This window comes from Crocodylus siamensis, chromosome 9 (assembly GCF_052110815.1).
Source record: "Crocodylus siamensis isolate JL-2025a chromosome 9, ASM5211081v1, whole genome shotgun sequence".
In the NCBI taxonomy this organism is placed as follows: Eukaryota; Metazoa; Chordata; order Crocodylia; family Crocodylidae; genus Crocodylus; species Crocodylus siamensis.
This window is the reverse complement of record NC_143403.1, coordinates 49,047,453-49,063,098: the sequence shown is the minus strand read 5'-3', so window position 1 is coordinate 49,063,098 and position 15,646 is coordinate 49,047,453. Positions and strand designations below refer to the sequence as shown.

The 15,646-nt window shown below is 42.0% G+C and overlaps 1 protein-coding gene across 9 annotated transcripts in view; it reads left to right on the top strand.

Moving 5' to 3' along the window:
* MTMR3 (myotubularin related protein 3) overlaps positions 1 to 15,646 on the top strand; it is a 191,318-nt gene that overhangs the window by 154,410 nt on the left and 21,262 nt on the right. For all 9 annotated transcript variants that reach the window (XM_090062190.1, XM_090062189.1, XM_090062186.1 and 6 more), the window contains 7 exons: positions 73 to 204; positions 4,112 to 4,223; positions 4,978 to 5,173; positions 5,522 to 5,707; positions 7,053 to 7,223; positions 11,830 to 11,975; positions 12,912 to 14,334. In XM_090062190.1, coding sequence (XP_089918316.1) covers positions 73 to 204; positions 4,112 to 4,223; positions 4,978 to 5,173; positions 5,522 to 5,707; positions 7,053 to 7,223; positions 11,830 to 11,975; positions 12,912 to 14,334 — 2,366 coding nt within the window. The remainder of the gene's footprint in view (positions 1 to 72; positions 205 to 4,111; positions 4,224 to 4,977; positions 5,174 to 5,521; positions 5,708 to 7,052; positions 7,224 to 11,829; positions 11,976 to 12,911; positions 14,335 to 15,646) is intronic.

Genomic DNA, 15,646 nt, shown 5'->3' with positions numbered 1-15,646 from the left:
TATGCTTACATGAATTTGAAAGCTGCATTATAAGTGTCTCTAAGTTACTCACTGATGGGCTTCCTTCCATAGATTCTTCAATCTCTAATGCTTCAGGAGCAGAGGGTTTGGCCATCCAGCCTCAAAAGCTCTTAATTTTGGATGCACGATCATATGCAGCTGCTGTAGCTAACAGAGCCAAAGGGGGAGGCTGTGAATGCCCAGGTAAGCAGATTTTTCTCTCATAACACTTCAAATTAAACTGGTTAGTAGGGGATATTTATATATTAGAAAGGACAAAAGGTTTTGCTCATATGTACTTACATACTCTAAAGCCTCTAAAATCACCTGTATGCAAGTGTGGTGCATCTAAACAAATGTGTATATCAGTACAGTTATCACAGACCACAAAAACCAAGGAGAGAAGGCTTGCATTCCACTTTAAAGGCCAGATTTAGTTCCCAGATTCTGTTCTTTGAAGGATAAGACTAATCAGTAACAATATATAATTAACATTGAACTACAGATTTTAGGAAACCTTTCCTCCCTGAATCAAATATAGAAACTTAAATGCAATATAGCAACATGCTTAAGAGAGATTAGTGTGGTCTATTAAAAGTGCAAGAACAAAAGTCATTACATTCTACTGGGCACATCTATATGACATGCTACCTTGCCGTAAACAGTTGCTTAGAAAAGCTTATGCCTCACACTGCCAGCAACGTAACTTGTTGCTCCAGGGACTCAGTGTCAGCGGGCACAAACTGTGACACTGATACTGGTGCACAGTAGGGTTGGAAATGACCTGTACACTGCCGGGACTGTGCAATAACAGCAGTTACTGCACAGTCATTTAGTACTTGCTAATGCTAGTTGGGCACACGTGTAGATGTGCCCACTGGGTAATATTCCAGAAATTGTTATACATAAGGAAGCCTTTTTGCAATCCTTGCAAAGAAGTGCTTCTCTGAGTATTTCTAGAACAACTCACAGATACAAGGTAATTAAAATATTAATTCATATTTCATTTGTGGGATTACTGAGGGCCATAGTTTTTGTAACCATTACCATTTTGTAGGTAATGTGGGCAAAAAGATATTTCATGGTCATTTGCAGATAGGAATACATCCTACCTAAGTTCCTGTTTGCAGAATAAAATAAAAAAATTAAGAAAGAAAGGCAACGTTATTTTGGTAATATATCTATAATAACCTTCTGAGGTCTTTTCCAAAATAGCAGCACTGTGGAACATAGTGACCAGTGGTGAGATAGGGAGCAAAACTGTTCAGATACCTGTCTAAAAAGTAAGGGAACTTGTTATTAAGGGAGTTAATTTTCAAAATGGAAAAGAGCAATGCATTGTAGCAATTTAACTTTAAGTTCCTCAAGTGTGAAACAGCCACTAGGCATGTTTTTTCTCCAGCCACACATTTGGAGAGCTGTACACAGTTGCCTACCAATCTAGACTTCTTAAACTGCCATAGAGAATACACAGCTGTTGTTGAGTGTTCGAAACGTTTTCAGGAGGCAAGCCCAAGGTGAGTGTGGCTGCTGAGGTAGAACAAGAATCTAAGCTCTCTGTAAGTGCCAGAAAAGGCCTTTATGTGGCTACACATGGACATGTAAGTTGCACTTCAGTGTGAGCAGGTGTAATAAGGATTGGTCATAAGGATGGGAAGAAAAAGTGCCTTCTTCCCTACTCTATACAAGGGCTGAGGACTGTTCCCACATTTATTCATATGGTTCAGTCCATTCCAAAGAGGGCTAGAAAGACATGGAGCCTTCTTCATCATTTTTGGAGCTGATCATGCCTGGTGGGGTGTATGAAGAGCACGTTCCAAAAAAATGGTTCATCCTGTGCACTTCCCCTGTCCCTCAGAGAAGTTGGTAGGGAGGGGAAGATCTTGCCTCTTGGAGTTCCCCTGGAGCACTACAGCTTTGCACCATTCCCAGTCTGGAACATCAGCTAAATGGTACAATCTTGTCCCAGAGCTTTACCATGAAAAACCCAGAACGTGCAGACAATGTTGTTTATTTTCAGGGCAATAATTTAAACCCCTTTGACATATTTGGACCTGTATCATCAGTTTGTAACACAGTAAATGGGAATACTGCCAAAAAGTTACATACAGTCATCACTGTTTTGCAGCTAGAACCAAGTTGCCTTGGCTTTGATCTCACGCAGCTGTGGAATTCAAGTTACATGACCACTGAGGCAAGCACAAAGTTGGAAACTTCTGTTAAAGTGCCTCCTCTCTGTGTCCAGTGTATATGTGGTCTGAGAAAGAGGCCATACTAGTAGGCCTCATCCCTGTCTCACAGAATTGGCTATCTGATATTTATGGTCTACTTCCTTGGGACGCAAGTTGTATTTCATGTAAAGTAGTTTATGTAATCATTTGGTCAGATGCATAGTTAATGTGTGATATGAATTGACAGTAGAGAGGCAAGATTAACCTGGGGAGGGTTATGTGAAAGGGGTAATCTTGGAACAGACTAAAGTAAACATTTTGCCCACTATAGGTTTGTCTGGAACTGCACCAGTATTCCCTTCAATTCTGTGCATAGTGTAGTCCTGAATATTTTTTGTCTATGTAACATTTGTTAGTTCATTCAGGGAGGTAGTACTCAGTAGAGACAGTAAAGTAATAACTTCTTTGGCATTTCTAAGAGGTAAATTAAAAAAACCATCTTTAGTTGTGTCAGGACACTCATGAACTGACAGTAAACTTGCACATTTCCCAGTCCTTTTAGAGTTTTACATAATCCCTAGCATTGTAATATCCCTGTCCCCATGGGAAGCTGCCAGTGCACTGCTTCTTGTAGTGTAAAATAGGACAGCAGGAAAAAATAATAAAAACCCTTTGTCAGTACATCTCTTTCCTAATGCTGCTAGCCTGTCCCTCTCCTAAACAGAGGATGCCAGCTGTGCCAAAATTAATGCTAGCTGTATTCCGCTGGGGTCTGAATTAAGATCCAGACTCATTTTCACTTATGATTTGCGCCAGTTGTAAAACAAGTTCTGTAGAGGTGAAGGATAATGCTTTAACCCATTGTTCCATATATCCCCTTCAGCAGAGAGCAAAGAAGCTCGGTAAATTAGGGATATGCAAAGCGGGCCCTGTTCGATTCGGATTTGCCTCGAATCAGGGACAGTGATTCAGTTCGTTGATTCAGATCACTGTCCCTGATTCAATTCAGCTAAATCCAAATCTGAAGATTTGATGCTGATTTGGACATAGATACGGTTTTAAAAGTTTTTTCTACATACCTTGAGGTAATAAGTGCGGCTTATGATTGCTGCAATACTGGGGCTCATGGAGCATCCCACGTGAGTGCAGGAGGGCCTCCACCGTGAACCTGGAAGTGGACCAGAAGTAATTCTGGTCCACTTCTGGGTCTGCTGGGGAGCATGCTGGGGGGGCCCCCCACGACTCCCTGGCTCAGTGATCAGCCACAAGGGGATCCCGGGTGCCCCTCCCCCCCACTCCGACCCAGGAGGCACCAGTCGCCAAGCTGGGAGGACACAGGGTGGGGGGGCCCCCAGTGTGCTTCGTGATGGACCCAGAAGTGGACCAGAAGCGCTTCTGCTCCTCTTCCAGGTCTGCTGCGGAGCGCACTGGGGAGCCTCCTGCGCTTCTGTGGGACACTCCATGTGGCCCAGCATCACAGCATTCACAAGCCCCTGCTACCTAGAAGTATGTAGAAAAAACGTTTAAAGCTGTCTCTATGTTTGAATTGCAAAACCTTTCCAGATCTCTCCGAATTGATTCAGAGGGTTCCGATTCAATTTGGAGAGATTAAAGGGTCCTCTTATTCAATTTGGATTAGGCCGAATCTCTGCCAGATCAAATCAGGGACCAAAGCCTCACACAGGCCTACTGTAAATCTGCCCAATGACTTCGGTCTCTGTCAGTGGAGAAATCTTCATATTGCCTCCTTTTTCTTCCTCCACTTTTCCATTGTGATTTCCAAAATAATTGATAAAGCCCAGGTGCTAGATATTCTCCATAGTAGATTCTGTTTCATCAGAACAGAGCTGTAGTGCTTTGCTTTAAAGAAAAGCTTCCCTTTCAATTTAATCCCCATGTTTTTAAGTCCTCTTTTTTTTTTTTTTAACAACTCCCTACAGAATATTATCCAAACTGTGAGGTGGTGTTCATGGGAATGGCAAATATCCATTCTATCCGGAAAAGCTTTCAGTCATTGCGTTTGCTCTGCACACAGATGCCAGACCCAGGAAAGTAAGCGGACATTTAGTTTTTTCTCTCTGTTAATTGTACTTCTGTGCTTATTCTTGTTCTGCTGTTTTCTAACCTAAATCAGGCAGGTGTCTGTTCTTCCACAGCCCTCTCTGTATAAATATATTGCAATTACATTTTTCATTTGATGGGGTACAAGCAAAAGGAAGTTCCTAACTCATTAGCTCTGAAGTTGGTATAAAAAATGAGAAAGGTCAAAACTGTACCTTTGCTTTTAATACCAGCATGTATTATTGGCTTCCAAGCACCAGTCTCACCAGTTCATCAAGATGCTATCTTCTGTCCAGCAATGCCTAGCAGTATCATTATTCCTTGAAAGGCACTAGTGCCTCTTCATAAACTTTCCATCTGCATAGTACCTAATTGTGAAGAAAGAGCTTACCATTTCCTTCGGGGTAAATGATGTCCAATAACTCAGAGCCATACTTGAGGAAGTTTTTTGAACTTGGGACTTCCCCAGAACAGCAGAGCATCCCACTCTTCTTTTTCCTGATATTGAATTTTCTGCTATTAGTCTTTCGTATTCATTAAGTAGGCTGGATGCCTTTATTTCTTGTAAATTCATAAGAACATTAACAGAATGACTTAAGTGAAAAGTACACTCAAGGGAACTACTCACAGTTTAGTTTATTATAAAATGAACTTAATTATAATTACTCTTTGATTTGGTAAATCCAAAGCTTTACATTAGGAGACATAAAAGGAGCAAAAACTCTTCTCTGTGCATTTTTTCTAGTTGGCTGTCAGCACTGGAAAGTACTAAATGGCTGCAGCACTTGTCTGTGCTTCTGAAATCTGCTCTATTGGTAGTACATGCTGTGGACAGAGATCAGAGGCCTGTCTTGGTGCACTGTTCAGATGGCTGGGATCGAACACCTCAGATAGTGGCACTGGCCAAATTGCTGCTGGATCCATATTACCGGACCATTGAGGTTTGTAAACCACCAGTTGGTGCATGGGAGGGAATATGAGTTTGGGATTAATGTAGAAGTCTAAAAATGAGTGGCTTTTTGTATTTCTGTATTAGAAAAAGTGCTAAAGTGTTTAGCTGCAATAGATGGACGCCGCTGGGTGATATGGTAGGATAGCTGTATAGGGAATTTAAAAGAAAAGTAGTTTGAAAGAAAACACAGTTAACTTTGAAATGAAATCTCTCATACTAAGGACACAAAGGTAGCATTGTTTCCCATAAGAAGTCTGATCTTGTGTCCTGAAAAGGTGTTACATTTGGACTAAGAGAAAAAATTGAAAGGCCTTCCTCTGTACTTGGTTTTCTGCAGGGCTTCCAGGTGCTAGTGGAAATGGAGTGGCTTGATTTTGGCCACAAGTTTGCAGATCGCTGTGGCCATGGTGAGAATTCGGATGACCTAAATGAACGCTGCCCGGTGTTTTTACAGTGGTTGGACTGCGTCCATCAGCTCCAGAGGCAGTTTCCTTGCTCTTTCGAGTTTAACGAAGCATTCCTTGTGAGTTGTGGCTTGTGAGATTGCTGTTTTATAGAATACTTATGGACAAACTGATAGAGCTAACACACTGAAAAGCCCCAAGGGGTTTCTGATTTTCCCATCCATCTTATTTCATGTTACTGTTTGATAAGCAGATGTGAAAATTGTCAAATCTTATATGGCAAACAAAAACACTTGTATACCTCATGATATTTGAGAGCCGTTCACTCCTATAGGAGGGTTGGGTTTTAAGGGCTTTCTTTAAACTTCAAATAAATAAAGAAATCATGTGAATGTAATTCAGGTAAGAAGTGTTGAAATAAGTATCCTGGTTTCCCATATCCACAGAACACGGACAGAATAAGTAGTAGCAATGTAAACTTTCCAGGTACTTCTTTGCTTATGGTTTTCCACCCTGAGGTGGAGGGGACCCCTCTAAGAGCAAGGAGGGAATAAACTTTTATCCTCGATCAGTTTTTGGCTTCTCTGCTGAAACTATATTTATATATTTATTTGATTTATATGCTGCCCTTCCCAGCAAGACTTGGGGTGGAAACTAGCAACAAGAGAGGGATTCACACATCTAGAATAGTGTCCCTCAGTTTTGGGCCCAAGAGCAACAACACTGCACTAGTAGCATACTATGGGAAACATCCTGCTCTCCCTGTCAACCCCAGTTTTATCTTTTAAATTTCCTGTGGCTGCAGTCAGCTTCAGAGGGAAACATTTTGATTTCTCTCAAACAGTATGGACAGTGGTTTTCCCACTAGCCATAGATTCCAGACCATAGGTGTCTGGAAGTAGTTGGATTATTAGGCAGGTCATGTGGAAATTGTCAGTCACTAGCTGTATTCTTGGATAGGAATTGGCAGTCAAAAAGGGTCCTGTAGTATTTCACTGATCCCTGGAGTGATTGATTCTGCATCTTACTCCTCTTAGGGCTAAATTGCCTAACTCTGTAAAACATCTAAACATGTTTAACTTTAATACATGAACAGTCCTGTTGAAAATAATTGGAACTATTCTTATGCTTAATTCTAAACCCATGTTTAAGCGGTTTTCTAGGTTGGGGCTACTATATGAACAAACTACCATCTAGACCTGGTGAGCGATATCTCAAACCATGCAATTTGTATATGAAGGCCCAAATGGAGGAAGAACCCATTATGCTTTTACTGTCTTGTAATTAGCTTTCTGAGAAGGCATGCAGAAATGCTAAATATATTTATCTAATATCCTTCACAAAAGGCTTTGTGTGCATAGTCTTATATGAATGAAAAATTAAATGCTTCTTAAGCATGAAAGTGAATCTTTCATACACACCACGTCTGCTGCCATGTGACTCTATCTGTATTGGTCTATACAGGTCAAATTGGTGCAGCACACCTATTCTTGCCTCTTTGGTACATTCCTGTGCAACAATGCGAAGGAGAGAGGAGAAAAACACACTCAGGAACGGACTTGTTCTGTTTGGTCTCTGCTGCGGGCAGCAAACAAAGCCTTCAAAAACCTGCTTTACTCCTCCCAGTCAGAATCTGTATGTATCATTCATTTTACATCATATGTGGGGGAGTCTCTGTCTAATGTATTGCCTAAGACACCATTGTTTATCTGCTGGAACGGCCTCAGCTTATCTGATGGGAAGTGCTATAGAACATGCTTATGTATGAATAACCTTAATTTAACCCCTACCATACCATGCATTCCCACACACCCAAAAAAGCCACATTACATTGTCTTTAGCTGACCATTGGGATATATCAGATATAGCCACAATAATACCCCTGTGCTGGATATATACTATCTGTAACTGAATACTTTTCACTATTCCTTGTAATGGAAAATAGTTTTATATTTGATTGGATGTGGCTTCCAGGAGCTCTCAATCATAGTTTTACAGTGGCAGAGTTTCACAGAATAATTCAGTCTCCTAAAAATTTTTGTCAAAAGTGTGTCTTAAATCGAAACAAAAAAATGTGATGGAAGCCTTTTAAAATGTCTGTATCACTCACTGTATTCAGACCTTCAAAATAGCTTTCCTTTTTTAGGCTCTGAGGTGGAGAGAAACAGTTGTCATGCACGCGTGTGTGTCACCACAGAGACTAGAGAGCAGAGAAAGGTAGTTAGCTATGTTAGTCTGAAATCAGGCAGGAGGCAGGCCAGAGTGACATTTTATAGACTGACTAATTCAAAGAAACATAAGCTTTTTTAAGCAACAGTTTACATATGATGCTCTGACAAAAGATACAGAACAAATAGAACCACGCTAGAGGCGATAAAGATTTTTCTAAATTGTAAGTGAAAGGATTTAAATGAAACGCTCACCAGAGAGGCAGGAGGTTTTATATGATAAATGGTAAGTATTCCTTAATATTAAGCAAAAAGCCTACCAGGCTAAAAGCTTGTTGAAAGCTTAGGGTAGAAGTCTCTTTCTCTTTGTACACTTAAATGGCAATGCTCCATGTAAGTAGCATTTTTGGCACTTAGACATGGGTTGCAATTGTTCCCCCTGCATTATAGGCACAAAAGTATGCATACACTAGGCATGAGCATTTAGCTACATAGTAGCCAGGCAAGTACACAGCTATGCATGTACCTGCGACCTGGCAGGGGAGGAGGGCCTTCTCATATCATAGTGATAGTCGCTGGTTAAGGCACTTGCACACAAAGTGGAAGACTAGGGTTCTAAGCTCCCTTCATCAAGAGGTTTTAGAACCTGTACCTTTCTGAATTCCTACCATAGTGCTGTAGCCACAGCCCAGGTATTTTCTACTCAGCACCTTCAGTGCTCCTTTTCAATCTGAGCTACTGTCCATTGTCTTTAAATAATGTTGACTAGAAAGAATGGAGAGCAGTGCAGAAGCAAGAGTCCAAGGTAGAGCCTAGATGGTGCCCTTCCTTTCCAGAGCAGCATCCACCTTGCTAAGCCACACACCCTATACCTTTCCCATTCCTGGCTCCTCATATCTTCCTCTCCTGGCTGCCTAATAGGCCAGCTTCAACAGAGAGCTAAAGAGAGTATTGTATAACATTAAGCCTGTGTTGGAGTGGTTTGTGTCCTACGCTGAGAGATCAGATGGATGCTTCACACCTCCTTTAGGATTCAGTTACTGAACTAAAACATGAGTAAATTTGCGACATCTACCACCCAGTAATAGATATCTTGCATTATCTGCCACATAGTAGTTATGAGTTTCTAGCTGGCTATATTTTCACACTGTAGACATGCTTATGTGACCAAACTGGATACATGTACATAGCCACATATGCATAACCCATCGTGCTTGCCCAGTCTACATAGTTTGCTTATGCACCTGCAACGTAAAGGTAATAAAATTGCAATCTATGTTTAAGTGCCAAGAACATCATTTACACTGCTAGAAAACTGTTGTTTAGATGTGTAAAGGGAACAGAAGTCTGCCTTTACTGTCTCTATCACTTTCACGATTAATCGACCCATTCAGAAAAGTGCTTGAGCACATTCTTCATTTTTCACAACTGAGTAGTCCTATTGAAGTCAAGTTCATCTTTGCCGAATTAGAGCATGTACCAAGAGATTATTAGTTGAAGAGGTGTAGATGAACTCAAGTGACATGGTATCAAACATATTGGGCATGTCTATGCATGTATTAATGTGCTATAGCTATGGTGCATTAAGTTTTGTACCTGTAATAACAGGTACAAACTTAATGGACATATCTACATGTACCCCTATGGTGCCATTGTTGCTGTGCCATCATTTAGTACTTCTTTTTGGAAGTGCTAAATGACAACTTACTAACAGCCCATACTGCACCATGCCAGCAGCACACAGTTATTTTTAGTTGTTACATTGCCCTAGAAACATGCTGTAGCGAGGGAGCGTGTTGCTATGGCGGTGTAGTGGTGGCATCATGGTTTTTGCCTGTGGACAGTGTGTGGTTGCTACAAGGTTGCCACGATAGCCCGTGGCTGCTACGGCAATATTGCATCAGGTGTAGACGCACCCAATGTACAGTAACCAGCGATACTGTGCAGTAACATCAACACATGCCTTTTTAGTGACGCTGATGTGCAGTTGACTAATTCTACTGCGCATTAGCATGGCTTTTGCTATGATGTGCTAATACTCAGTAGAATTAGTCTACTGCACATTTAGCATCTTCTGTAGACATGCCCAATGAAGAAGAAGTCTCTGAGGTAACTAACAACTCAACTGTACCCAGAATAAAAATAAAACCAGTGCAGATCATGGAGCACAGATGGGAGGTACCCTCTTTCCTAGCATTGAGACTCATAATAACTAAAGAGTGCCTCAGAGAGTTTTAAATAAATTTGAATGATTTTTTTTGTCAGGCCCTGGCAGAGTTTCATAGGTGGTAAGGCCGGAAGGGACCTTGGAAGATCATCGGGTCCAGCCCCCCTGCACCAAGCAGGAAAGATAACTGGGGGTCAGGTGACTCCAGCAAGGTGACTCTAGTCTCCTCTTAAAGATTTCCAGGGTAGGTGATTGCACCACCTCTGGAGGGAGCTTATTCCACAGTCTGGACACCCTGACTGTGAAGAAGTTTTTCCTAATGTTGAGCTGAATTGGTCTTCCAGGAGTTTGTGGCCACTACTACTAGTTTTCCCCTCTGGTGCCCTGAGTCTTGAAGAAAGTGGCTGTAGAAATCTCAGAGGCATTGGCAATAATATTTGCCAATAATAAAGCCCTGGGAGACAGGCAAAGTTCCAGAGACTGGGAGAAAACCAATATAATACGAGTCTTTAAAAATGGGGAAAAGACCAGTCTGGTGAATTATAGACCTGTCGCCTTGACTTCAATACCTGAGAGGTTACTAAAGCAAATTATAAAATAGTCAGTGGATGCATCCACACGAGCCATTAACAGATAGCCATAAACTGAGGAGCTTTAACTCCATTAAATGAGTTAAGAATGCATGCTGCGCAAAGAAGGGATGAAAGAATTAGGGGTGTTTAATTTGGTGAGGAGGAGATTAAGGAGTTGTGGGGGCATGTTATCAGTCTTCAGCTACTTGAAAAGCTGCCATAAAGAAGGGAGAGATACAACTGGTCTCCTTTGCCACAGAAGACAGGGCTTGCAGCAGTGGGCTTAAACTGTAGCAAAGCAGACAGAAATTAAATCTCAGAAAAAAAATTCCTTGCTGTCAGAACTGTAGAATGGTGAAACAACCTCTCCAGGGAAATTGTGGAATCTCTTTCATTGGAGCTTTTTACAACAAAGCTAGAAAAGTATTTGATAGGGATGGTTTAGGAACAGAACATCCGACATTTGTGTAGGTTTGGACTAGATGACCCTTGAGGTCCCTCCCAACCCTGTAAGGCTATGATTTTCTGCAAGAAAAATCCCCTAGAAAATGAGCTGCTGTATTCTTTAGTTGTTTATCATGGCGGTAATGTAGTAGCTTATTATCTTGCCATTTCTTGCTGTACTTTTCTCAGTAGCACATTTTTGCCATAGTTTTTTTCTGGTTTTATATTTACTTCTGGCACGAACAATTTATGAATCACTCTCATCCTTCTCCCCCAGTTTCTTACCAATACTTTTAAACCTCAGGAACTTACCTGGAGAGTCTTGCTCAGGCAGTTGAGGTGACATTGGTCACTAGAGCTAGGGTAGGAAGGAATTTTTACCCAAGTCAGACTTGTGAAGATTTGCCTTCCTCTGGAGTAGAGGGCACAGTCCTCTTTCTACAGTCATTTGACAATATAATAATGGTGGCAGGCACTGGCAGTGTCCTTGTCTCCTCTGCTTCTTTCCCATGGCATAATGTAGGATTCATTTTTTCAACTGAGTGCTGTGGGGTCTGGGAGGCCCCTTCCAGTCGGTGTTTCTATGCTCAGGAATAAAGTTGTAGCTTCCAACACATTCCAGAAAGAAATTCATGAAAAGACACAGGCCAGAAGTGTTATGCCAAAATTCCTACATCTGAAGAAAAGGAAACAGCTTTACAGCCAGGTGTAAATTATTTAAAATTCTCACATGACTTGGATTCCAGAAGTACCTAGGGATCTAATAGGGGCTTTTGGGCTGTAAACATAAATATTGAAGTTAGAGCAGCAAAATCAGATTAAAGTAACTCCTTATGATCTCAGAATAAGACAAGTTACCATGCTTAAATATGCACATTTTCTCATTTTAGGTGCTGTATCCTGTGTGCCATGTGCGTAATTTAATGCTCTGGAATGCTGTTTACCTGCCATGTTCTTCCCCTTCAACCCCTGCTGATGATACTTGTGCCCCTTATCCTGTTCCAGGCTCCAGCCCTGAAGATCAGCCTCTGGGCAGGTGAGCCTAGAGCCCAGAAATCCAGTCTTGTGAAGTAAGATCAACAGAGAATGTTGTGGCATTTAGGGAGAGGAGCACTTGTGGGAGGGAAGTGTTTTTCCTGTTGTCTAACACTGGGGCTGTTAAGTTGGCTAGCAGATAATCTCTGTGTAGTTGTTCTCAATTTAAAACGTTGTTAGCTTCATGAGTTGTTGTGCAGCAAACACATTAGAGCCCAGAAGAGATTTTGCAGTAAATTAGCAAATAGAACAAAGTTCGACATACTGCATAGTGCTGGAGCATCCCAGGTAGTATCCTTGGCCGTTGTGCTAGTTCTTCTGTTTCGGTGGACTGCATATGTACTATGGAGATCAGAATGCCATGGGATATTTCACTTGTGGCTGCCTTGCAATTTTTTCTGCAGCCTGCTTTTACCAGTCTTTTAACTAATGCACCCCTTCTCTTTGAGGAAGCCATTTCATAAAGTGATTCAGGTGCATTATACTTAGGAAATGGGGTATCCTGGGAATTGTCTGAACCTTAACTGAAGAAATTTTCCTGATGGAGAGATTGATCCAGAGGAAAGGTACTGGAGGAACTTTGTATCACAGATGATCTGTAGAACTCAGTAACACTGTAGTGCAGTGGTTTTCAACCTTTTTTCATGTATGGATCCCTAAAAGATTTTGAATGGAGGTGCGGACCCTTTAAATTATAAGTGTGGGTATTCACATACTTTTGATTGATCAAAGTCACCTTCCACAGACCCCTTAGACATAGCCCGCAGACACCTAGGAGCCCATGAACCACAGGTTGAAAACTGCTTTAGTGCATTACTGAATTCAGCAGTGACCAGCAGCTGCTTATGATTTCAGAATGGGGAGGCTTGCAAGCTGTTGTATTTAAACATTTTTTTAAAAACAAGCTTTTGATTCTGATTATTTCTGATCCTTACAGGCTACCAAAGACAAGATCATTTGACAATCTGACAACAGCCTGCGACAGCAATGTGCCTACAAACAACCGACGTAGTAGTGATCCCAGCCTAAACGAAAAATGGCAAGAGCATCGCAGGTCCCTGGAGCTGAGCGGTCTTGGCAATCCAGGGGATGATCCGTTTGATGGAGACAGCTTGAGCAAACAATGCAGAGCTCCAGTTGGAGCAGAACTCTCAGTTGCAGCTGGTGTGGCAGAGGGACAGATGGAAAACATTTTGCAGGAGGCCACCAAAGAAGATGTTGGTTTGGAGGAGCTCTTGAGAGGCACCCTGGGATCAACAGGTAAAGTGGAAGAGGAGGAGGAAGAGATTGTCCTGGATAAGGAGAACAGAACTGAAAACCTGTGTGGGCATGTTGATGGCTTCTATAAAAAGTCTGAGAGTGATCCAGCTACAATAATGAACAATCCAGTGCCCAATCCGCATCCAGGTTCACAAGGCGCTTCTGAGTTTAAAGGGCAACAGACTGAATATATTGATCTCAGTAACAACATCCAGAAGTTGCCTCAAGTAAAAGGATTACAGACTGTTACAGAGAGTACTGTAAGTAGTGATATTCAGAACAACATAGAAGAAGGTGTTAGTAAGCTGCAGATGGAAACAGAGAGTCACTGTAGTACACCACAGCCCAGCCCTCCGTTACCCATCACAATTCATGATGCAAGAACATCCAATATTGAAAGTTCTACTGAAACCTTAACAGAAAACGAAGGAAAGCAAGACCTAATGCAGAAAGGTCCTTGCCACAGACCTCATCTGATAGACAACAGTGCTGTGGAGCATTCTGAAACTGCTGAATATAGGCCAGAAGGGGAAAGTATGATAGAACTGCACAAAATGGGAACAAAAGTAAACAGGACTTCTAACAGGAATAATACTTACAGCCTAATGCCTTCCCCTTGTGCCTTGCCTTTAGCTGAAAGTAAAGAGGAGATTGTATGTAATGGAGAGCCAGAAACTGAGAACAAGGTGACAGAGAAACCTGCAGGGTTTAGTATTACCCAGAAATACCCTGCAGCAAACGGACATTGTGTTAACGGAGAGGATGGTAAGAGCAAAGCCTCCTTGAGCCGGCAGGTCTCCACAGCGAGCTGTAGTTCAGCCCAGTTTCATTTGAGAAATTTGCACCACAAGTGGGTACTGAGCCCTGGTGGTCGGCAACTGACAGCCAACAGTCCAGACCAACCTGCCAGGAGCCACCTGGATGATGATGGAATGCCAGTCTACACGGACGTTATCCAGCAGCGCCTGCGCCAGATTGAAACTGGTCATCAGCAAGAAGTGGAGACTTTGAAAAAGCAGGTGCAAGAGCTGAAGAGTCGTTTGGAGAGCCAGTACCTCAACAGTTCGCTACGCTTCAATGGGGATTATGGGGATGAAGTGGTAAGTCTAATGGAATTCAGCCCTTGTTGACAACAGGGGATTGGCTAGTCAAGCTTTTGGAGCCCCAAATACGACGCTGTATGGTAAGGAATTTTTCCTCTGGTTAGCTGATGTTTTCTGGCCAAGGCATTTCTTTACAAAAGCCTCAAAGATGCCAAAATGGGCAAAAGTACAATTTACCACAAGACCAATAGCAGCTTATGCTAACTGATCTTTTAGCCAAATTTCAGTAGTTTATATTTAAGCTACCAGTGACACTCTAGGATGTGGGTTTGGTATTGAGTTTAAACACACCTTGACTATCCTGTATAATGAGGTGACTCAAAGGTGTCTAAGCATACTCAGTGTTTCATGCTCTGTTCATATTAAGATTGACTTTTTTTTTTTTTTTAAGATTTACAACTAAGTTAATAGGCCAGATCCAGGGGATTGGTGTGCTGGTGCATGGCATAGTTTATCATGAGGGGAAGCAAACATATGTTTTCTGGCAGCTAGGAACCACCAAGTCCAAGCTATGCCTCCTTCCTTAGATAAGTGTCCTTACATGAGACTCGTTAAGAGGAAAGGCTTAGACTGTCTGTGCTGCTGCTTGTGCAGCTTTGGATTTCCATTACAAAATAAAAATATTCCGGGGGACAATTAAGCCAGGTCTTTGGCTTTGCCACATAGGAGCTACTTAAGACAGCTGGAAGAGGATACAATCAAATCACAGTTTGATTGTAGCGTGTGTGTTATGGCTTAACTGCATCTTTTTTACAGAGTGTAGTTACAAAATTCTAGATGTTATACAATTTTTGGGAGCTGGGTAGTATCTGTAAGGTCGTAATACTAAGTTCGAAGTCTCTAGTGGTAGCAAAGTTATATGCATAGGTCAATTTTTAAATTCCTTTAAATTCTCCTCAGAAACCTATTTTTGCCCATTATTCCTCCTCTTTGAACTAAGCTGCAGTAGTAATACTTCAAAGGGGAAATCAGTGTGAGCAGCCTTACTCTGGTCAGGTACATGTGCTCAGTTGTTCAGGAGAACTGCTGGTCTCCCAGTAGAAACCAGAAGTGTACATTGCTTAGGTTTTTTTTTCTCCTGGAGAAAAAATGGCCACTTTGGGAGAAAAATAACACAGCAACAGCCAGGGTTAAATTGCACTTGGGAGGCTGAATGCTAATATGCTTTCCCTTGGGTTAACTCCTCCTGGGGATCAGGAGGAGTGGGGGCAAAGGAAAGACTCCCTGTCTTTCTGTGCCTGGGGTCACCCCAGTTTTCAGAAGACACAGGGGACAGCTGCTCCCTCCTCCTACTGGAGCAGGTGGCGAG